General features: G+C 35.3%; 1 protein-coding gene and 1 long non-coding RNA gene across 2 annotated transcripts; one reads left to right on the top strand and one right to left on the bottom strand.

Annotated features, from left to right (window-relative positions):
- Positions 1–1745: 1745 nt before the first annotated feature.
- On the top strand, positions 1746–18755 carry LOC134749524 (carboxypeptidase B-like). The gene is made up of 7 exons (XM_063684485.1): positions 1746–1939; positions 13233–13284; positions 15342–15566; positions 16205–16286; positions 16470–16620; positions 17021–17178; positions 17442–18755. The coding sequence occupies exons 1-7, from the start codon at positions 1912–1914 to the stop codon at positions 18009–18011; spliced, it is 1266 nt and encodes a 421-aa protein (XP_063540555.1). The 5' UTR covers positions 1746–1911; the 3' UTR covers positions 18012–18755.
- LOC134749532 (uncharacterized) lies at positions 14219–15101 on the bottom strand. The gene is made up of 2 exons (XR_010128500.1): positions 14875–15101; positions 14219–14492 (listed from the first exon to the last, which is right to left on the bottom strand). It is a non-coding gene; the product is annotated as an uncharacterized LOC134749532 (long non-coding RNA).
- Positions 18756–19347: the final 592 nt, after the last annotated feature.

The following is a 19347-nucleotide window of genomic DNA, read 5'->3' as shown; positions in this document are numbered from 1 at the left end:
GCATACGCTAACACACTTTTATGGATATAAACTTAAATAGTAAAACTTAATTGTAATAACACAATGGAATCAATTCAATTCAGACTATTTACAGTCCTTAACTATGTCCATTTTTTTTACAATTCACTCGAGTATCTACGAGTATAGGCTCGTGTGTAAGCTTAGATAAATCAATTGAAAGGGATGATTTCGCAGTAAATTATTTATCTCGTGATGTGGACACCAGCAATAACATATACTAATCTATGGTGGACACCCCGTGACTAATGACCAGAAATGTCAGGATGTATGAATTGTATGTAATAGAGAATATTGCGTAAAAATCGTGTTCTATTCTAAAAATAGGTAAAGGTGTCATTCTAGTTGCAACTGCATCAGCATTACTATTGCGGCGTTACTGCTACTGCCTTGATTCGGACGATATTATCTACCGTCAATCTCCGTGATAGGTAGAATGAATTTTTGATTGAAAGCTAAAATAAATATTATAGTAGTGGCCGGTGGTGACACTGTACAATTTTCGCGTCAGCGCTGCAGCAGTAACGCTGCTCTAGTCGCCATCCGAATGTTACCTTAATAGTTGCTAAAATCGTTAAGGTTGGTGCTGTTTATATACCGGGAGTGGCCTGTAATAATCAAAACATAGATTGTACTCAAACGGTGCCACATTAAATATTATCTTCAATGTACCTAAGCCATTATAATTGTGATTGACGTTGCTTGTCACGACTTATATTAAACATAACAAAATTCGCAATACATTGCGTCTTCGAATATATTTTAAAGTGTACTAAAAATTAAAACGCGTTATTTTTAAAAGTCGCCGAACAAATGATGGTCAGTATGAGGAGTAGCGCCTACAGTTTAAAATTTTGCTAGTATTACATTACAGGCCACACCCGGTATATGTAGGTACATATAATAAAGGTCACATGTGGATATATATACTACGGTAATTGAAATACGTATACTATATGATAATTAAGACAGCCCCCCTATTTCACTTAGTTCACAAATATATGTTTTATACAAGGGCAAATGCCATGAAAAAAAAATCACACGGAAGCTAGACACACACGGAAAGGGCAGACTCTAACCAATCGATAGAAAACATCACGGCAACATCTTTAATTTTCATTTATTAGGGTTCCGTACCAAAGGGTAAAAACGGGACCCTATTACTAAGACTCCGCTGTCCGTCTGTCCTTCTGTCTGTCAGTCTGTCACCAGGCTGTATCTCATGAACCGTGATAGCTAGACAGTTGAAATTTTCACAGATGATGTATTTCTGTTGCCGCTATAACAACAAATACTAAAAACATAATAATATAAATATTTAAACGGGGCTCCCATACAACAAACGTGATTTTTTTGCTGTTTTTTACCGTAATGGTACGGAACCCTTCGTGCGCGAGTCCGACTCGCAATTGGCCGGTTTTTTTTGCTAAATAACTTGCGGCTAATGCCCTACCAAATAATAACATATTAAACGATAGTTACTTTTCTAACCAACAAAACCAATATCCAATAGGACATCAAATATGTGCTAAATAACGTATGTATTTGAGATGAGACCGGAAACGTATTGTTTACACGGGGTCTATTTAGCCAGTAGCCAACAGCGTGACATTGATAATCAGATTAGTTCTAATAATTGAATGGGACGTCGCTGAATGCAAGCCCAGATTAAAAACAACGATTAACAGATCACCGTTGCCGATCGCTTACGGTAGTTGGAGTTGGTCGCACGCGCAGGCGACCGCGAGTCACCGCGCAGTCCGCCACGCCCCGGTACCGCGCGCACACCTCACGCACCACTCACGCGCATCGGAACGACTCAATGCTGACGAACTTTTAATTAAATTTTGATATCGATTTAGCTGCGTTTAGCAGCCTTATCAGTGATTTGAGATGGCTAAGTGCCTCGTATTTTTGCTCGGTGAGTTTTGTTTTGTTGTTTTTAATTAATTTACGAATGTTGACCTAGAAACTATTATTTTAGTACTACGTATGAATATTGAAACGTCGGGATATATTATAAGTTTAATATCCGCGAAATAATCCGGTTTCATAGTTTTATTTCATGAGTAACAAATAACAGACAATATTACTATGAACAGATATATATTTAGTTCTTAATATTTTGGAATTTACCCTGTGAAAATTATGCTTTCTGAATTATAAATATATAAAAAAACAATAATATATTGTCCTAGTTTTTGTCGTGATAAGATTTTTTTTGTGATGATGTGTTATAATAAATTACATTTGATTTTTAATTAACATAAAACGTCATATAATGTAGGTAGGTACCTACATATATTAATGTGTAACGCCCTGACCCCGCGAAGTTTTTGTGTATTATCCAAATAGTGACTTATTTATTGTAAAATAAGTTGTATTTATTAAGTCACTTATTTATAAAATAAGTGACTTAAGCAATAAAGTATTTTTACAAATCCATAATATCAATTATTTCTTTCGCACTTGGAACAAAAACGCATCAATCAATCTGGAACAATGGTAAAATATACTCATACTCTTTGCCTTTCGTTTAAAAAATTCTTGTAAGTCTGAGTAGGTTTATATTACTTTAAAACACTCATCTGATAACGAAAACTTGTCTGCATGGAAATAATGGAAACAACTAATTTTGTTATGACATTTCCATAGAAACTAACCCGTTTTCATTGCTCAAGTGTAGATAATAAGTAGCAATGGAGAGTACGCCGATAAATACTGAACGCATCTATTTATCATGAAAACTTTAGTATACCGGGTAAATTTAATATCTTTCAGTGTGGGTTTTTTTTTATATATCAATTAAAAAAACTTTTTGATTTTTCTGTCTTAACTTTGAAAACTTTTTTGGGAAGATACAGACTTCTAGTAGAATGTTTTTTTATCATTTTCTTATTACGTATGTATTATAGTAACAGTTATTCGGGTCAAACACAAAACTGTGTTCACTTCTTTCCTGTAGCCCAAACCCCAAAATTTAAAGGGCTATAAAGGTTAATTTTATTATTTAATATTTAACCCTTATCCAAATGAAAAGGTACTCCTTTTACAATAAAAAAAATACTCTTTATTGCACACCCCAATAAAAGAAAACAATACAAAAGAAAACAGAAACAAAAGCAGAGGTAAACAACAGGCGGTCTTATCATTAAAAAGCTATAAGCTTTTATTTTGATAAGTATGTTAAATAAAATCATTACCTACATGCCCACAAGCTGTTAACTATTATCCACAGGAGAGAAAACTTGTGTGTTCGTCGAAACTGTAAAGTTTTTCTCCAATTTTGTGTTTGACCCATTCATATTTGTTACGTACCTACTGTAGTTTAGTAGCGACTGTAGCGAGTATCCACTTCTTCAAAATTACTATCATATTAATTAAAATCATGTCAAGAAAATAATTTTGTTTCAAAAATATTGTGTTTAACTATTCAGTAGGTAGGTATATTTCCTATTTATGTGTTCTTGATACTGTGCCTATTAAACTGCCCTCTTAGGCCTTGGCATATGAGATAATTAGTATAAATAATTTATCTATCATCATTAGACAGACGCCATTCGATTTTACCCTGTATACCAGTTTGACGCTTTGTTACTGTAGTAAAAACTACACACGCACATGTCTCAACGGCGATAAATGTCTATGTTCTAAATAGCTAACAGAAATTCAGATTCAGAGATTCAGAGATTGGGAAATTTCATCTCAATCGGTACAGTTTTTTAAGCGTGAAGAGAACAGACAGACACACTTTCGCATTTACAATATTAGTATGGAAGTATGGATTTCGTCGATGGTCATGTCACGAGCTATCGAATAAGGTGACAAAACCATTCGTTTTGGCGTTACGCATACTAAGGAGCTATTAAGAACATAGACATTTATCGCCGTTAAGACATGTTCGTGTGTAGTTTTTCAAAAAAATCAAAATCAAAAATCAAAAAGCATTTATTTCGTTAAATAGTAGATCATAACACTCTCATGGTTGGGACTTCCTAGTAAGTATGTATAATACCTGTGACAGGAAGCCCCGCTCTTCCACATTTATCTAGTACATTTGTACACAGTTAACCATAAAATGTAACATTGTGCAAACTGCTATTATTTTAACAAAATAACAATTTACCTAATATTATTATTACTATTTCAAAATTCGTATATTAACATTTTAGAATTTTACCTTATATTATATTCACAAAGTAACAAAAGATTAGATTGTGTGTGTGTGTGTGTGTGTGTGTGTGTGTGTGTGTGTGTGTGTGTGTGTGTGTGTGTGTGTGTGTGTGTGTGTGTGTGTGTGTGCGTGCGTGCGTGTGTGTGTGTGTGTGTGTGTGTGTGTGTGTGTGTGTGTGTGTGTGTGTGTGTGTGTGTGTGTGTGTGTGTGTATGTGTGGGTGCGTGTTTCAGTTCCTTTTTACTGCGTCAAACTGGTATACAGGGTAAAATCGAATGGCGTCTGTCTAACGATGGGTAAATTATTTGTCGTAATACAATGAGTATCTACGAGTATAGGCTCGTGTGTAAGCTTAGATAAATCAATTTAAAGGGATGATTTCGCAGTAAATTATTAAATTTATCTCGTGATGTGGACACCAGTAATAACATATAAGTACTAATCTATGGTGGACACCCCGTGACTATTTAATGACCAGAAATATCAGGATGTATGAATTGTATGTAATAGAAAATATTGCGTATAAATAAATATTTATCAACATTTACATACCTACTACCTTCAAACTGTTAAAGTACGTCTTCAAATCACATTTTTTAAGATAATTTTAGTTCGCTCGCTAAAAGGGTTAACGTTAAGTAAATAAAGTGACATAATCTTTAAAAAATAATTAGGGAAATAACCGGCCCATTATTATTATTTTTTGCTGATTTTGTTCATGTATTAGCGATTCATGAACATTTAACAGTCGGCATTATGAACGTTATTATGATATCTACATTACCAGAAGAAAACTTTATGTTAAAAGCGGTTAAAGTTCTCTATGCAAAGTTTTAGGCGTGGAATATACGGCCTTTCGAAACTGCTGCAGTTGAAATACATAAAGAGCGATAGCGTTTTCTTGGTAATTAAATTGAAAAGCCGTTAATGAATGCATATATTAATTAGAGAAATAGTATACCTATAAACATAATTAGGAAGTAAATATATACCTTAAAAAAAATATACCTTATATTAATATATTTTTAGCTCGCAAATTACGTAAGATCAACCGGGATAATTGCCACTATGGAATTATTGCGTGTATTCGAGTTTTTTTTAAACAACTTTAGTTACTACAGCTCCCTCCATCTAGAGAATAAGGCCAGGGAGCCGATTTTTTAATTTCGACCGCTCGATTTCGTGTATTTCGTTCAATAATATCTCCACTACTAGGCATTTATTCTACCTACTAATAAAAATGAAATCGAGTGTTCAATACCACTAGATACTCAATTTCTACTCGTATTGCTCGTATTTCAAAAATTATCATTTTGCCGTTTTACACCGATTTTCGAGTGACGAAATCGAGCGATTGAAATTCAAAAATCGCCCTCCAAACTACTTGGAGGACAACACGTAACATAGAGGGCGTTTTACCTATCCGTATTCAATAGTTGAATTAAAATTCTGGGTACGTCAGGAAGTACCCTAAGAATTTTGATGATCATCAGTGAGCGAGTGACTAAATCGGAGGGTTTTTTTCAATAACATCTAAGGTATAAAAGCTATGCAATTGAAACATTTTATGTTTAATAAGTCCACTATTGTAATCAATGTAATCATATCCCGAGAATTTTGTTTATTTGGTATAAGCTAAACGTGATCCAAACCCAAGTTATGATGATGAGTTAGAAGTTATTATGGAGTATCGAGACAAACCGCTCTGGTTTAACGATACACAATTATGTAATTGTGATTTATCTCTACTAAATAAAAATAATGAGGGTTCAAAAAAACGACGAAGCGCTTCGAGAAAAGGTAGGTAGTGCCCCTACGCTTCGCTTGGCTCGTCTTGGCGGGGGCACTACCATGCCCCCAGATTTCACGCGTGACAATAAAGTTGACCAGTGTGGCTCCCAACAGTTTGGCACTGACATAAACGCTATCGATAACGTAACTTACTTTCTATGCATCTCGCTCGTACTGGCATATTAGTGCGAGCGAGATGTATAGAAAGTAAATTACGTAGACGTTAGCGTATATGCCAGTTTTGACGATGGCAGTAACTCATGGTACGGGTACAGCTGCGTGGAACGTGTACACGTAGGAGGGCTTAGGTCTCTCTTTCTTTTTCTTTAGGGTAAACTATACTACTAAACATACCATATTTTGGTAGGTACAAAATTGTAAATAAAGATTTAAAGTAAATATTTTTTATAGAAATTACCCGTTTTTATTGCACTTCCGTGTAGGTAATAAGTACCTATAGCAATCGAGATTTCGCCGATTATCATAAACAGTCATCGTTGGAAAAAATTGTAGGGTTTAAAAAAACGTATTGTCATTAAAAGGCCTTCACTGTTACGACTTTCTATCCTAGGACTATAATGTACGAGTAATGGCGTTAATGTCACCTATTTCCGCTCTCATTATTTGTATGGAAAGTAAGTATGGATGCAGTTTACAATAAACACAGCTAGCAAAATTGTAGTTAAGTAAAGGTACATTTCACGTAAACTTACGCATGCTGCAAGGTACCTACTACTACTACTACTTTTATTGGAAATGTTAATCATCTTTAAGATTACTATAACCTTCAAAATCTTCAAATAAAGTACTAGTTTTATTAAAAAGGCATCAAGTTTACACGAAAAATACAATCACAAACAAATCCTAACAACTAAGAAGCCTTTAACTATAAATAAAAACTAAACCTAAACGAACCTATAAAAACTAATCGAACAACCCACCCCGCGTCGTTCCCGGCGAAAAGATGCCCATCACGCTCGCCGAGTTTCCGCGTTGAATTGCGATGGACAACCTCTGCCCTAGGAACGACCCGGAGCGGGGGTTGAGACCTCTCTCCTGCAGGCGACGCCCCAGCTCCGCGAGAAAAGTTTTCGCTTCCGCGGCGTGGTTTTTCCTTCAAATGTATTTAAATGCTAGAAAAAAATGTAAAGGTGTAAACCCAAAACATTGTCGAGCTCAAAAACATTTCCATCAATTTATGTACCTTATTGCCATTATATTAAAATCGTGTAGGTACACATCACAAATATAAAAAAAATCTTGCATCGCTATTTTTACAGTACAGTATTTAATTTGGTTGTGATAACTCGATATAAAATTGATGTAGTCTATTTACTCACTCAATATTATATGAATATAGAACACAGTTAAATGTCTGTTCTAGTCATTGATACAGCCATAATTAAATAATCTGGAATTCATCTGCGATGGACCGATCAAAGGCAGTTACATCAATCATGGAATTGGCCAAGAAGCCACATAGGCCTGAAGGCAACTGTAAAGAGCTTGGGCACCACAACGTGCTAGACACAGTAGGGACATACAAATTAAGTTAGATGTATGCATCGATGGAAATCTATTCATTAATATTAAAAAATAGTTATTTGTTATACAAGGGTGCAAAGTTGTATTTCAACACGAGAAGTAAAATACATTTGCACCCGTGTGTAACACAAAACTTTTCCTCTCACTATAGCGAGGAAAGTGCAACATCCACAGGCGTTAGATCATCTTCATCACTGGAATCACTTATTTTGTACGATATTATAACAGAAAACACTGGAAATTCTGATTTTTACGTGAGTCGGTGAGAATTGTTTTTAAGTAAAAAAATTGTTGACAATGTTGACATTTCTGTTCTGACCTGACGTATGAAATGTCAACGATGCGTTTTGAAATTGCATCGACTCAACTTGTGCGTTCAGAATTATATTTAACATCATTATAAAAAATCTAACGTTTCTTATGGAATTTTAAGGTTTATGACCTAAAATTATTAAATAAAGCTAAATTTGGTATTTTTTATTAGATTCTCAAACCATTTATTTAATGATAATTAATATCGAACGAACCATTATTATGAGCGTTTTACGTTTTGTCATCTGTCAAGCTACTTAAACACGCTTCATTCAAGGTCAAATTACTTTCCCCACTAGTGGATAAAATGCGTTTTTCCCCGCTTCAAATCAAAGCCGAAGATGCACATTTTAGAAATATAATACGTATTGTTTTAGCTTTGCTTTAAGGTTGACTGGTAGAGAATGCCTTATGGCATTAAGCCCGCCTTTTGTATTTTATTTTGTGCAATAAAAGTTAAATAAATAAATGATTATTTTCTATTTTTAATGACGTGAAATATATGTAAGAAACATAAGTACTCCAAAAAATAGTTATTTACGATGCAAGTTCGGAAAAGAGGAAATTCGAAACGAGTGGCGATAAATTAAAACACGACCGCAGGGAAGCTGTAAAGATTTTTACAGTACATAATAATATGGTGCTACTTTCTCGCACTAGTGCGTCAAATAGCACTTTTCGTGCATATGTCGAAAGTTTAAAGGGCCATATGTACTGTAAAACGTTGTACGATACACGTGCGAATAGGTAATTCGCAACTCGTGTCGATTTAAAACACTCCCTGCGGTCGTGTTTTAATTTATCGCCACTTGTTTCGAATTTCCTCTTTTCCGCACTTGTATCGTAAATAACTATTTTAATACAGTTGCTCAAAAAGTGCTACTTTACGTAGCTGTTTAGCGTGCGGAAAGTAGGTTTTCGCGAACTAGTGCTTTTTACTTTTCCAATTTTTTTAAATTTATTCTTGTTCCAATTTATGACTACTTATTGATGAGTGTTAATATTAGTTTCCTTTAAACGTCGTAATCAACATAAACACCTACTGTTAATGTAAGAATACGAAAAATATGCATATTTCATATTTTATTACTTCATCATTATAACACGTTTATTTTTTAATATTGGATATTGAAAAACCGTTCTTAATAAGTTGTCTGAATGGAACAAAACGCTTGTCAAAGAAGAGGCGTTTTTTCTTACTGCAAGCATGTTTTAAGTTTCCAAAGGCAACATTCGATATTGTTTTAATAAATATACAATAAACAAAAAATCGTAAATAACGATACTTGGGTAATAATAGTACAATGTTTTATATTTACAATTGTTTCTGTCATTAAAAAAAAAAACTTTCATTGAAGTGGGTTCAATAATAAGAACAACATCCATTCTAGTCCAATAAAAGCTAAAAAAACACCTCTTCATAATGTCAATGATGTCACAGAATTAATAGTATAAAAGTTTCGAATTCCTTACTTGTTATTTTTCTTATTTTTTCGCAACTGTATTAAAAAAACGTCGTTCGATACACGTGCGGAAATGTCATTCTTGTGACATACTTTCCGCACTAGCATCGAAATGTACTATTGTATACGTATTTTTGAGTCATCCTGTAAAACCCAAGACTACTAATGCTAGGCACTGACGAAAGAAAAAAACAAAAGAATAGTCAACTAGTGGCGTTCAAATTAAAACGTATTTGGTTTACATGTTCAAGTTAATGTAATGAAAACGCTTCTTGACAATAGAGCAGTTAAACGTGTCATGTATTTCAGTGTATTAAAATGTTAATTTTTCTCTTTCTAATGGACACATAATGCTAAAATGATGGACGAGGATAAACAAAACTTAATTGAGGTGACTATAATCACTTCAGTGTGTGAAAGACACACCATTTGAATGTACCAATTTTAATTTGATTTTATTAATTGCTATATAATTTAAAATAAATAAATAAGCATAACATTAGCATTAATGATGTCATAAAAGATAATTTACTCAAAATACCTGCAGTAAGGTGTGATTTGTCGGGCTCACGCTATATAGGTATGGTAAAGTATGCGTTTCCTGTACTTTCACCTGCAGTGTACGCAAATGGTCACGTGTTAGCATTATGTATGGACTCCATATACTATGGAGGTTAGCTCTCTTTGACTCATAACCGTAGGAACTGTATGTGTTCAATCTGCAGCTGTTCTACATTAACCTCCCACTTTTAAATACACCTTAAGCCATGGCCGTCAGGTCTTCATTCACCGAATAATAATAAAATTTTTGTGTCAAAGGTGGGGTGATTATGGCCAAAACAAAATGTCGATTGATGACAAAATTATAACCTTATTTACTCCACTGTGTAACGAAAGTTATTCATATCTATATTGTCAAGAACATTTGACTAATTTTTGTACTAGGTTGACTCCAGTTTTGAATGACGATGACGTGTACTTGTGATATATAAATCGTGAATAAAACTGCCCTAAGTACCTAATAAAACTTATAAATGAGTTGACAATGTTATTAAATACACGCCTGCAAATGTCAGACTTATTGTAGATTCGACCGCATCCAGGATTTAAAAAAAAACTATTTGTCACGATCACAACATGTACAAACAAAAGCAGCATGTACAAACCATGAAGTTATACCCTAAACAGGAGCGAGCTGTCACTTTTTTTGCCATACTAAATTGAACCTTATCACCGAGCCAGAAAGGTGTTCGTACCAGACTAGAGAAAACGGTCCACATGAGATAGCAAAAGTGGGTCGCGGTGTCCCATTCGCACATGTTGCCAATGTTAAAAAAATACCATTTTGGTAGTATTTATATCAATAACTACTAAAATTAAATACCTCTTTATATTATTTAAGTGCTATATTCAGAGGGCGGTTCTGATATCTTTTACGTAATTTGTAAATAGTTATAATGTCAATATTATTAACTGATTTAACCAAGCATGTGCACAACAAAAAATACATTAATTTTAATATGGTAGACATTGTAGTAACTTTGAATATTAATTGGTATCCCCAACTTGATAAAGAAATTTTCAAAATACATGAATGGCGGCGCTCAAGATTTATTTGCGAAATAAAGTATAAAATGGGTAAAAGATGTTGTGTGAAAGGTTGCAGAAGTGAAAGTTTTGTTGATTGTGGTATATCTTTTCACAAGTAAGCCTCAACTATTAAAGTTTACGATAAAAATACAAGAAAATATTGTCAAACTCATTAGGGTGACTATGATGTCGGCACGATGTGAATCGGCCTTACAGTTCTTATTACCTACGTACTTACTTAATGTAAAAATAAGTTTACCTAAATAAGTATATCTTTATTTCGGCATGTTTAATTATTTGGTTGATAGATAGATAGATAGATAGATAGATAAATGATTTATTTGGGCACGTAATGAGAGCTATATAATTGCCAAAATTTAAATCCAAAATCCTTAAATATTACAGACACATTTATACATAATATTCTATATAGGTGTGTGTTCAACACATTTCCGTCAGTACACAAAGGCGGCAAATTAAAAAAAATGGTGCAATTAACTACGATGACGCTTAAAGAATAGCTGAAGTGTGCAAAAGAGAAGCCATTACGTATATGAACATACCATGAGTGCGAAAAGGCAGACTACAAATGAAAAAAACGTGACCATTTTTAGGGTTTCGTACCCAAAGGGTCAAGTCACTAAGACTCCGCTGTCCGTCTGTCAGTCTGTCTGTCATCAGTAACAGCTTTTATAACGACTAAATTAAGTAAGGTTTTGTGAAGCGTTTTACAGAGGAGAAAAAAACTATATCCATTCTCTCTGACTTCCTATGCATGAATGAAAAAAGATCTTGGCCAAACTATACATTGCAACTTATCCTAATATCCCACATACGTATGACTTATGATCACCCTAATTAGAAAGAGATGCAACCGCCCACTTTGACTTCTCATGTGGACACACTTTTTGGCCCGTGTACTCCATCCGGTTTATTAAAATCTAAATCCGTGGTACAAACAACATGGAGGCCAATTCAAACTTACATTTTGATGTAAAAATAACATCGTTTTGATATCAAAATGCATGTTCGAATTTGGCTCCTACAGCTTAGTAATCAAATGCACACTCACAGCAACAAGCTGGTTAGAGATGTAATATGAATAAAGTGTTCACACTGTCTTGTATAGCTACCCCCTTCTAATTTTAGTGGTGAACCTAACGCTCTAACCAATTACATCAAACCTGAACCACTGCTTTATTTGCCTTACGGCAGGGTTGTTCAATTACGTGAAGCCACGCAAACACCCTGAATGTCACCACAAATTAAAAACTCGTTCGACGCAAACAATCTGTCCTCTCTCCGGCACAAATATCTCGAGTAATGGAAGCCCCTTAAATGTAACTACCCTACTTCTTAGCTCGATCAAAAGACCACAGGTCGAATATTAAATGTTAGTGGGTAGCGTTCAATAAAGCGGCTGGTTTTATAGGTACTTATGATTGATACAAATAGGTACAAAATCGAGGTTGTTTTTATTTGGTTAAATCATTAGATGAATAAGTGATAAATGTACGAGAACGAGGTGCAGAATGATCACGGAAGATTACAGTACTAAGTCTTAGGACAATCATACAGCAAATTTAAATGTGGCGTAGTTAATGCTTGTTTTTTTTTTCGAGCGGCAATCTATTGCGTACATTAGTGACAGTTGTGACGACGCGCCAGTAAGTGTGACGTTTTAAATAAAAAGAAAGTAATGATACATTGCGTGCTGAGTTATGTTACGAGGAAATTAACAAAATAAAAAAAAATCGGTCTATACTAACTACACTTATGGGGTCGCATCAAAAATACACGCTGTATAAATTATAATAGTTACATATATTTACCTAGTATACTGAACCTACTCAGTATAAATACGTTCAAATAGTTTGGGGAATATTCCTTTTGTAATACTAGACACACTTATTTTAAGTAGCTATTAGTTGAATCGGGTTATACACAGCGATTAGGTTCATGTCTCTCTTATAGACTTACCCGAAGTAAAGGCTAAAGTCAAATTTTCTGTTGTAACATTATCCACATAGAGGTATTTATTACTTTTCTATAAATCCGTGTGATAAAATAAAATCATTATTTATAAATGCGCACATGCTGTTAGGTAACTGACGTCCGCAGGAGTGACAACTTTTGTTTTAAAATCAGCATATTTTATGTGTTTCCAAGCAAAAAGTCCCACTTTGTCGCTTGCCATAAGGACGCTTTGACAGGTTATTCGTATAAAACATACAAGCAAATCTTGTCCTTATGGTAAGCGACAGTGGGACTTTTGACTAGACTTCGACACATGTTACCCAATTATAAAAACAGATGGGGTTAATTTTTTTTTTATTATAGGTCTTCTCGGACTTTGCTGGCAGGTTGGCTGCGGGCAGCACAAATACGACAAGTAAGTACTTACCTGAGGGCCTACTGCTAAAATTGAACATAGAAATTTCGTTATCTGCCTCTCTGTCACTTGCCTATTCCAAGAAATATGTGGTTCGTGGTAGTATATCATCACAACTGGATCGTCAAAAATTGGCCCCACAAATCAAGCGAACTTTTGCAACTTACAACTTTTGGCGTTTTCCTTAATATTCTTGTTATCGAGGTTTCACTGTAGTGTTATGCGCGTACCTAGTTGCTTGCGTAAATGTAAGAATTTGTTTACACGCGTATCATTATTGATTCGTCGTCGTAAGTCGCAACGTTACTGATAAGAGTGAAAAAGAATGCAAGTGCAGTAAATTAAAAACACATTAATAAGTAATAGTAGATCGTACAAAAACAGCATACCCTTTCTAACCAAACCAATTTATCGGCTTGCGCTTGTAGGTACGAAATACCTATCTATAATCATCATATTTGAGCAGAAAGACATCCACTATTGGACATAGGCCTTCCCCAAGGATCTTTACAATAACCGGTTGTGAGCTGCTCTCAACCAACGGTTCCCTGCGATTTTATGCAGATTTACGGTCCCTATTGTTGGGACCTCAACGTGTAGGTAGTTAGTATCTTCTTCTTTCATCTGCAGAGCAGGATCAGATAGGCTGCAGAAGCCCATGATCACTGGTCGCAGGGCAAGAATGTGTAGGGATGGACGTACGGTAACGCGTAGAGCGGACAGAACAACGTCAGAGACTAAAGCCCCATTACAGGCTAGTAAACACAGAGAACTGGTGAAGAGTGCCCACAGTCGTCACGTACCTCAGTTACGAGGACAGGACAAAAAACCGGCCAAGTGCGAGTCGGACTCGCGCACCGAGGGTTCCGTACTTTTTATTTCTTTTATTTTTATATTCGAGTTGATTGAATGAAAGGTAAATTGCGGTTTACGATTTAAGACGTATTAAAAAAACTACTTACTAGATCTCGTTCAAACCAATTTTCGGTGGAAGTTTGCATGGTAATGTATATCATATATTTATTTTTTTATCATTCTCTTATTTTAGAATTTACAGGGGGGGGGAGACACATTTTACCACTTTGGAAGTGTCTCTCGCGCAAACTATTCAGTTTAGAAAAAAATGATAAAGTATGGGGAACCCCCAAAATTTATTGTTTTTTTTTCTATTTTTGTGTGAAAATCTTAATGCGGTTCACAGAATACATCTACCAAAGATAGATATAACTATGTAATAGATGGATACAGTCTAATGCAAAAAAGTGCCTCGAAAATCAAGAAAATTTGATTTTCGATCAGATGTCGCTACTACCTTTGGCCTACTCTCGTATAGAGGGCGTTGACGGTTTCGTTTGTTATTTAACAATTTTAACACATATCAGTGAAAGAACATGGGTCAAAATAATAAATATAATTAATGCAAATGAAAACAATCATTTATCCATATTTAAATACATTTTATCGTATTTTTATAAATCTTCATTCTTAGTTTTAAAGTGTGTCAATAGATGGCAGTGAATTTACTGTGGTTACAAAATTTACTATGACAGTACCGCTCTATAATATTATATCCTCTTTGCATCTATGTACTTACCAAGTTTCAACAGTATAGTTCTTATAGTTTCGGAAAAAAGTGGCTGTGACATTCGGACGGACAGACAGACAGACATGACAAATCCATAAGGGTTTCGTTTTTTGCCATTCGGCTACTGAACCCTAAAAACCGGTCAAGTGCGAGTCGGACTCGCCCACCGAGGGTTCCATACTTTTTCGTATTTGTTGTTGTAGCGGCAACAGAAATACATCATCTGTGAAAATTTCAACTGTCTAGTTATCACGGTTCATGAGATACAGGCAGTCCTGGTGACAGACGGACAGACAGACAGACAGCGGAGTCTTAGTAATAGGGTACTGTTTTTACCCTTTGGGTACGGAACCCTTAAAAGGAAAGAGAGAGATTGTTTGTAGACGGGTGAAAAGAGTTTTAAACTATTATAATGCTATAACTGCTAGGTATCTTAAACTCACAAGTAATTATACCACACTATTTGTTTCAGCTACACTCTTCTACGCATTATACCAAATCATGACCAACATCTACAAAAATTGTCGGAGCTCCCCTTAGACGAAGAAATCTCCCATGGAGAAGTGGAAATTCTTAAGAGAAGTTACGGAGTGAATGACAGTACAGATGTTTTGGTGTCTCCCACCACTAAGAAGCTGTTTGAACAGTTTGCAGTTAAAAATGGGATGCCAATTTTGACGAAACATTATTATGGCAGGTTGGTTTCTATTAAATTTAATGTTTGAAATAAAAAATGTTACGTATAGGTAGATCTAATAGAATAAGTGAGCATTAAGTAATGTCGGAAAATGCTGATAAATTATATAGTAAGCATGAATTTTACAATTTTTACATTGAAAACGAAACAATGAAAAAAAAAACGTTTTTTTTATGACGCATCACGCAGCGCAATTTGACTTTTAATTAGTTTTTGTTTTAAAATACTTTTTTTTCACTGATAACAAAACCCGAGCTTGGAAAAATCAGAGCTTGGAACTCAATCAAACAAATAGGTAAACTAACTCATTCACCATGCAATAAAATTGTTGCAACAATATTTCCCGTTGGGGTGCGTATATCTACTCGTATATAAATACGTGTATAAAAATACTAGGAAGTATTTTTATCACGATCATAGTTTTGAATAAAATAGAGCTTGATCAGTTTGCTTGGAAAGTGCCTAGCACTAATTTACTCATTAAATTGTTCATACGTACGACCATTTGCAATGAAAGTAAATGAAATATAACGTCTTTGTTATGTGAGTTTTGCTACACAAAAAAAATATGTAAGGAATAAAAATATAAAAAATATACCTATAGTGTATTATAATAATCAATACTCATATTTTTTTAGGTCATTTGAAGCATTGGAACGAATGTCAAGGAGACGATTGCGAGAAGGGTTTAGTGTATATGGATATAATGGTTTCGATGCTGTAAGTAAAAAAATATATTTTTAGCGTTGTCAAACAGATCTTTTAATAAATTTATATGTAGTCATTGTAATCAAGTCAAGTATACATATTATGCTTAATTACTTAATACTACTTTATTAGGAACTTAATTAAATTTTCCTGAATCCAATATTAGATTAATATTAATTGCTACATTTTTTTTAGATAAACAATTACCTAGACGATCTCTCGTTTCGGAAGTCGGAGTTATTTAGACTCCAGCCCTTGGGCTACAGTTACCAGCGACGTCCCATGCGTCTTGTCAAGATCTCTAAAGACCCCAGCGCTGGAAACCCTATCATTTTTATTGATGCAGGTAGAGACTAAATTTAAAGCATTTGCGCTCTGGTTTTAACTTTGAAAATAATTAAACCTGTTATTACGTCTTTTAATCTGGGTCTACCAGATATGCCTGTGTGTTTTCTTAAATAATAAGTTCGCACAAAATGAAAATATTTCATCATCGATCACTTCGATATACGAAACAATTACTACGAAATAATTACTTACGCAGCAAAATGCACCAATAAAGTAAAAAAATGACATATATCAAGTCACATCTGATACACAGTTGTATTAAAATATGCGTGGGTTACACTGAATTGAAAGTAATCAGACGTCAAATAATTAGTACCTACAACAAAATTGGTTCACGTAGTTACGTTATCGTCGATCCTTCATGTTGTAATGTTTTGACACAATATTTATATCCAAAGGTATCCACGCTCGCGAATGGGTGGCGCCCGCTATGGCCATGTACATCATCCACCGACTGGCGACCGACAGTCGAGCCCGGGAGCTGGACGGCTTGGACTGGTACATCCTGCCCGTGGTCAACCCGGACGGGTACGAGTATACGCGCAGCTCCCGATCTGTGAGTTCCGTTCTAGTCCCATCACATAGGTATACTGACCTGGGGCTAGTTTGAACCGGTACATCCTGCACGTGTTCAGCCTTTATAGAGAGTAATAGTAATAGTACTAGTAAATAAGTATATTAAAAGTAACATAAAACGTAGCTCTCACGTAGGAGTAGAGTTAGTAGAATATGTAGTTCCCAGTAGTTTACGATTTTATAAAATTTGAGAACTGGCAGAAGTTTTTAAGGAGTTATAATTATGGATTATTATTTTTACAGCAACGTTTATGGAGAAAGACGAGGTCGAAGACTGCTCGGGACTGCTACGGAGTTGATGGCAACAGAAATTATGGCTTCAAGTGGGGCGTCAGTGGGGTGTCCAACAACCCTTGCGACAAAGAGACCTACGCCGGCCCCAAACCCTTCTCTGAGCCAGAAACACAGATGGTCCGCAATGTCATGATGGAAAATCGCGATCGGATTAAGTTATACGTGTCACTGCATGCTTATGGACAGTACTTGGTGTATCCTTGGGGATATACTGGCGGCAGTTTGCCAAAGTCGTGGAGGAAGCTAGATTCCCTGGCGCGGAAGGTGTCTCATGCTGTGCAAAAAGCTGGTGGGAAACCGTTCAAAGTTCTGAGCGCAGGGCAGTGGTATCCCGCAGCAGGAGGCAGCGATGATTTCGCGTTTGGCGCCGCAGGAATTCCCTATTCTTACACAATGGAGCTAACCGATGGGTATGAATTCATCTATCCTGAGAATAATCTGGCCACAATTTTGCCGCAGCTGTACGAAGGTTTTAGAACATTCGCTGAGGAAATAAAACAGGAATTTGGTAATAGTTAAAATTATATTTTGTAACTTACGGATGTTCTCTAATTTTGTATCATGCACACCAAAACCGATGTGCAAACTTTATGAAATTAGGTACACATGAATTAAACGCGTCATTGCGATGTTCCTTGCTTTCATCATCCTAATAATTTCCTTCTACTCTTAACTCGCACCTCGGTTTTTAGGTGTTTACACTACTGTTAATATTATGGGCATAACTTGGTCCGGATAATCGTATCAGGTGTGACGCGTTTAAAAGCTATTGAGCAGTCCGAAAATAAAGTCTAATGTTCTTGTTAAGTTAGGAGTGACAATACGCAAGCTCTAATGAAAAAAATTGATTTTCAAGTCAATTTTGCAATCATTTTGACTTTGATTATTTCTGTATGTAATTCGTAACACAAGCTTTTATTATCGACCGTACATCTATTATAGTTATCAAACTTTATGGGTGGGCCTAGTTTTAGGGTATGCTTCAGTCATCATTGGGTTTCATCACCAGACCAGCCGCATTAAATGATAAAGTTAACTTCGTGCAGTGTGATCTTGCTTGCAATTAACTGTGACAGAACCATGGCTAATGCTCATGACGGGTTAGGTGTGTATCGCCTGGGTTTCAAAAATGGAAAGCGGCAATTACGTATAGTAGGTTACCATCATCTACAAATTTATGTGATTTAAACATCTGTACTTAACATGTGAAGTAAAATAAAAGCTTGTAAAAAGAAATCTCGAATAATAAACAATACCTAAATAAATTTCTGGTGTCCTTATTTATAGCTAAAATCCCTTTTTTTATTATATAGACAGATTAAGTGAAGTGTGTATGTTTGGCGCATGGATCACCGCAGCCTGATGCCAAAATTTGTGCCCTGTGTTGTACCTAGTTTTGTTCTGAGTGCTTACCTGGTAAACGGTATGAAAATCGTTACTGCCTACATTAAAATGACTAAATTACCTAACTGCCTGCGATATAAGTACCTAAGCATAAATGGCAGAATGGCAGAGTGAGAGCATAGTGGGAGAGTAATGTGTGACGTTCCGTGCCGCATTACGGTCGCGATTAAAAGGTAAATCCGTCACTCATTTCATCGAAAAAATTCAACTCCGCAGCAGTAATGCCGCAACAGTAATGCAGCTGGAGGATGCTATTTGAAGTAATAATCTTTAGTTAGGAGCACTACATTTCTTTATTAAGTAAAACTTCTTTAGGCGCGATTATAACTCAGATTTTTTTTCTGACGGAAGTAACGTTCAGTAGTGATACACGCCGAATAGGACACAGTGCCAACATAGCGATAAACGTCATCATCAAAGAAGTTTTACTTTAATCGCGCGTAAAGATTCA

Source organism: Cydia strobilella, chromosome 18, assembly GCF_947568885.1.
Source record: "Cydia strobilella chromosome 18, ilCydStro3.1, whole genome shotgun sequence".
In the NCBI taxonomy this organism is placed as follows: domain Eukaryota; kingdom Metazoa; phylum Arthropoda; class Insecta; order Lepidoptera; family Tortricidae; genus Cydia; species Cydia strobilella.
This window is presented reverse-complemented; position numbering and strand designations above follow the sequence as displayed.

Excerpts from the sequence above, each read along its gene's own strand:
- LOC134749524 (XM_063684485.1), top strand. The coding sequence starts at position 1,912 with ATGGCTAAGTGCCTCGTATTTTTGCTCG. Across the intron at positions 1,940-13,232 it reads GTGCCTCGTATTTTTGCTCG|GTCTTCTCGGACTTTGCTGG; the intron begins GTGAGTTTTGTT and ends TTTTTATTATAG. Across the intron at positions 16,287-16,469 it reads GATATAATGGTTTCGATGCT|ATAAACAATTACCTAGACGA; the intron begins GTAAGTAAAAAA and ends CATTTTTTTTAG.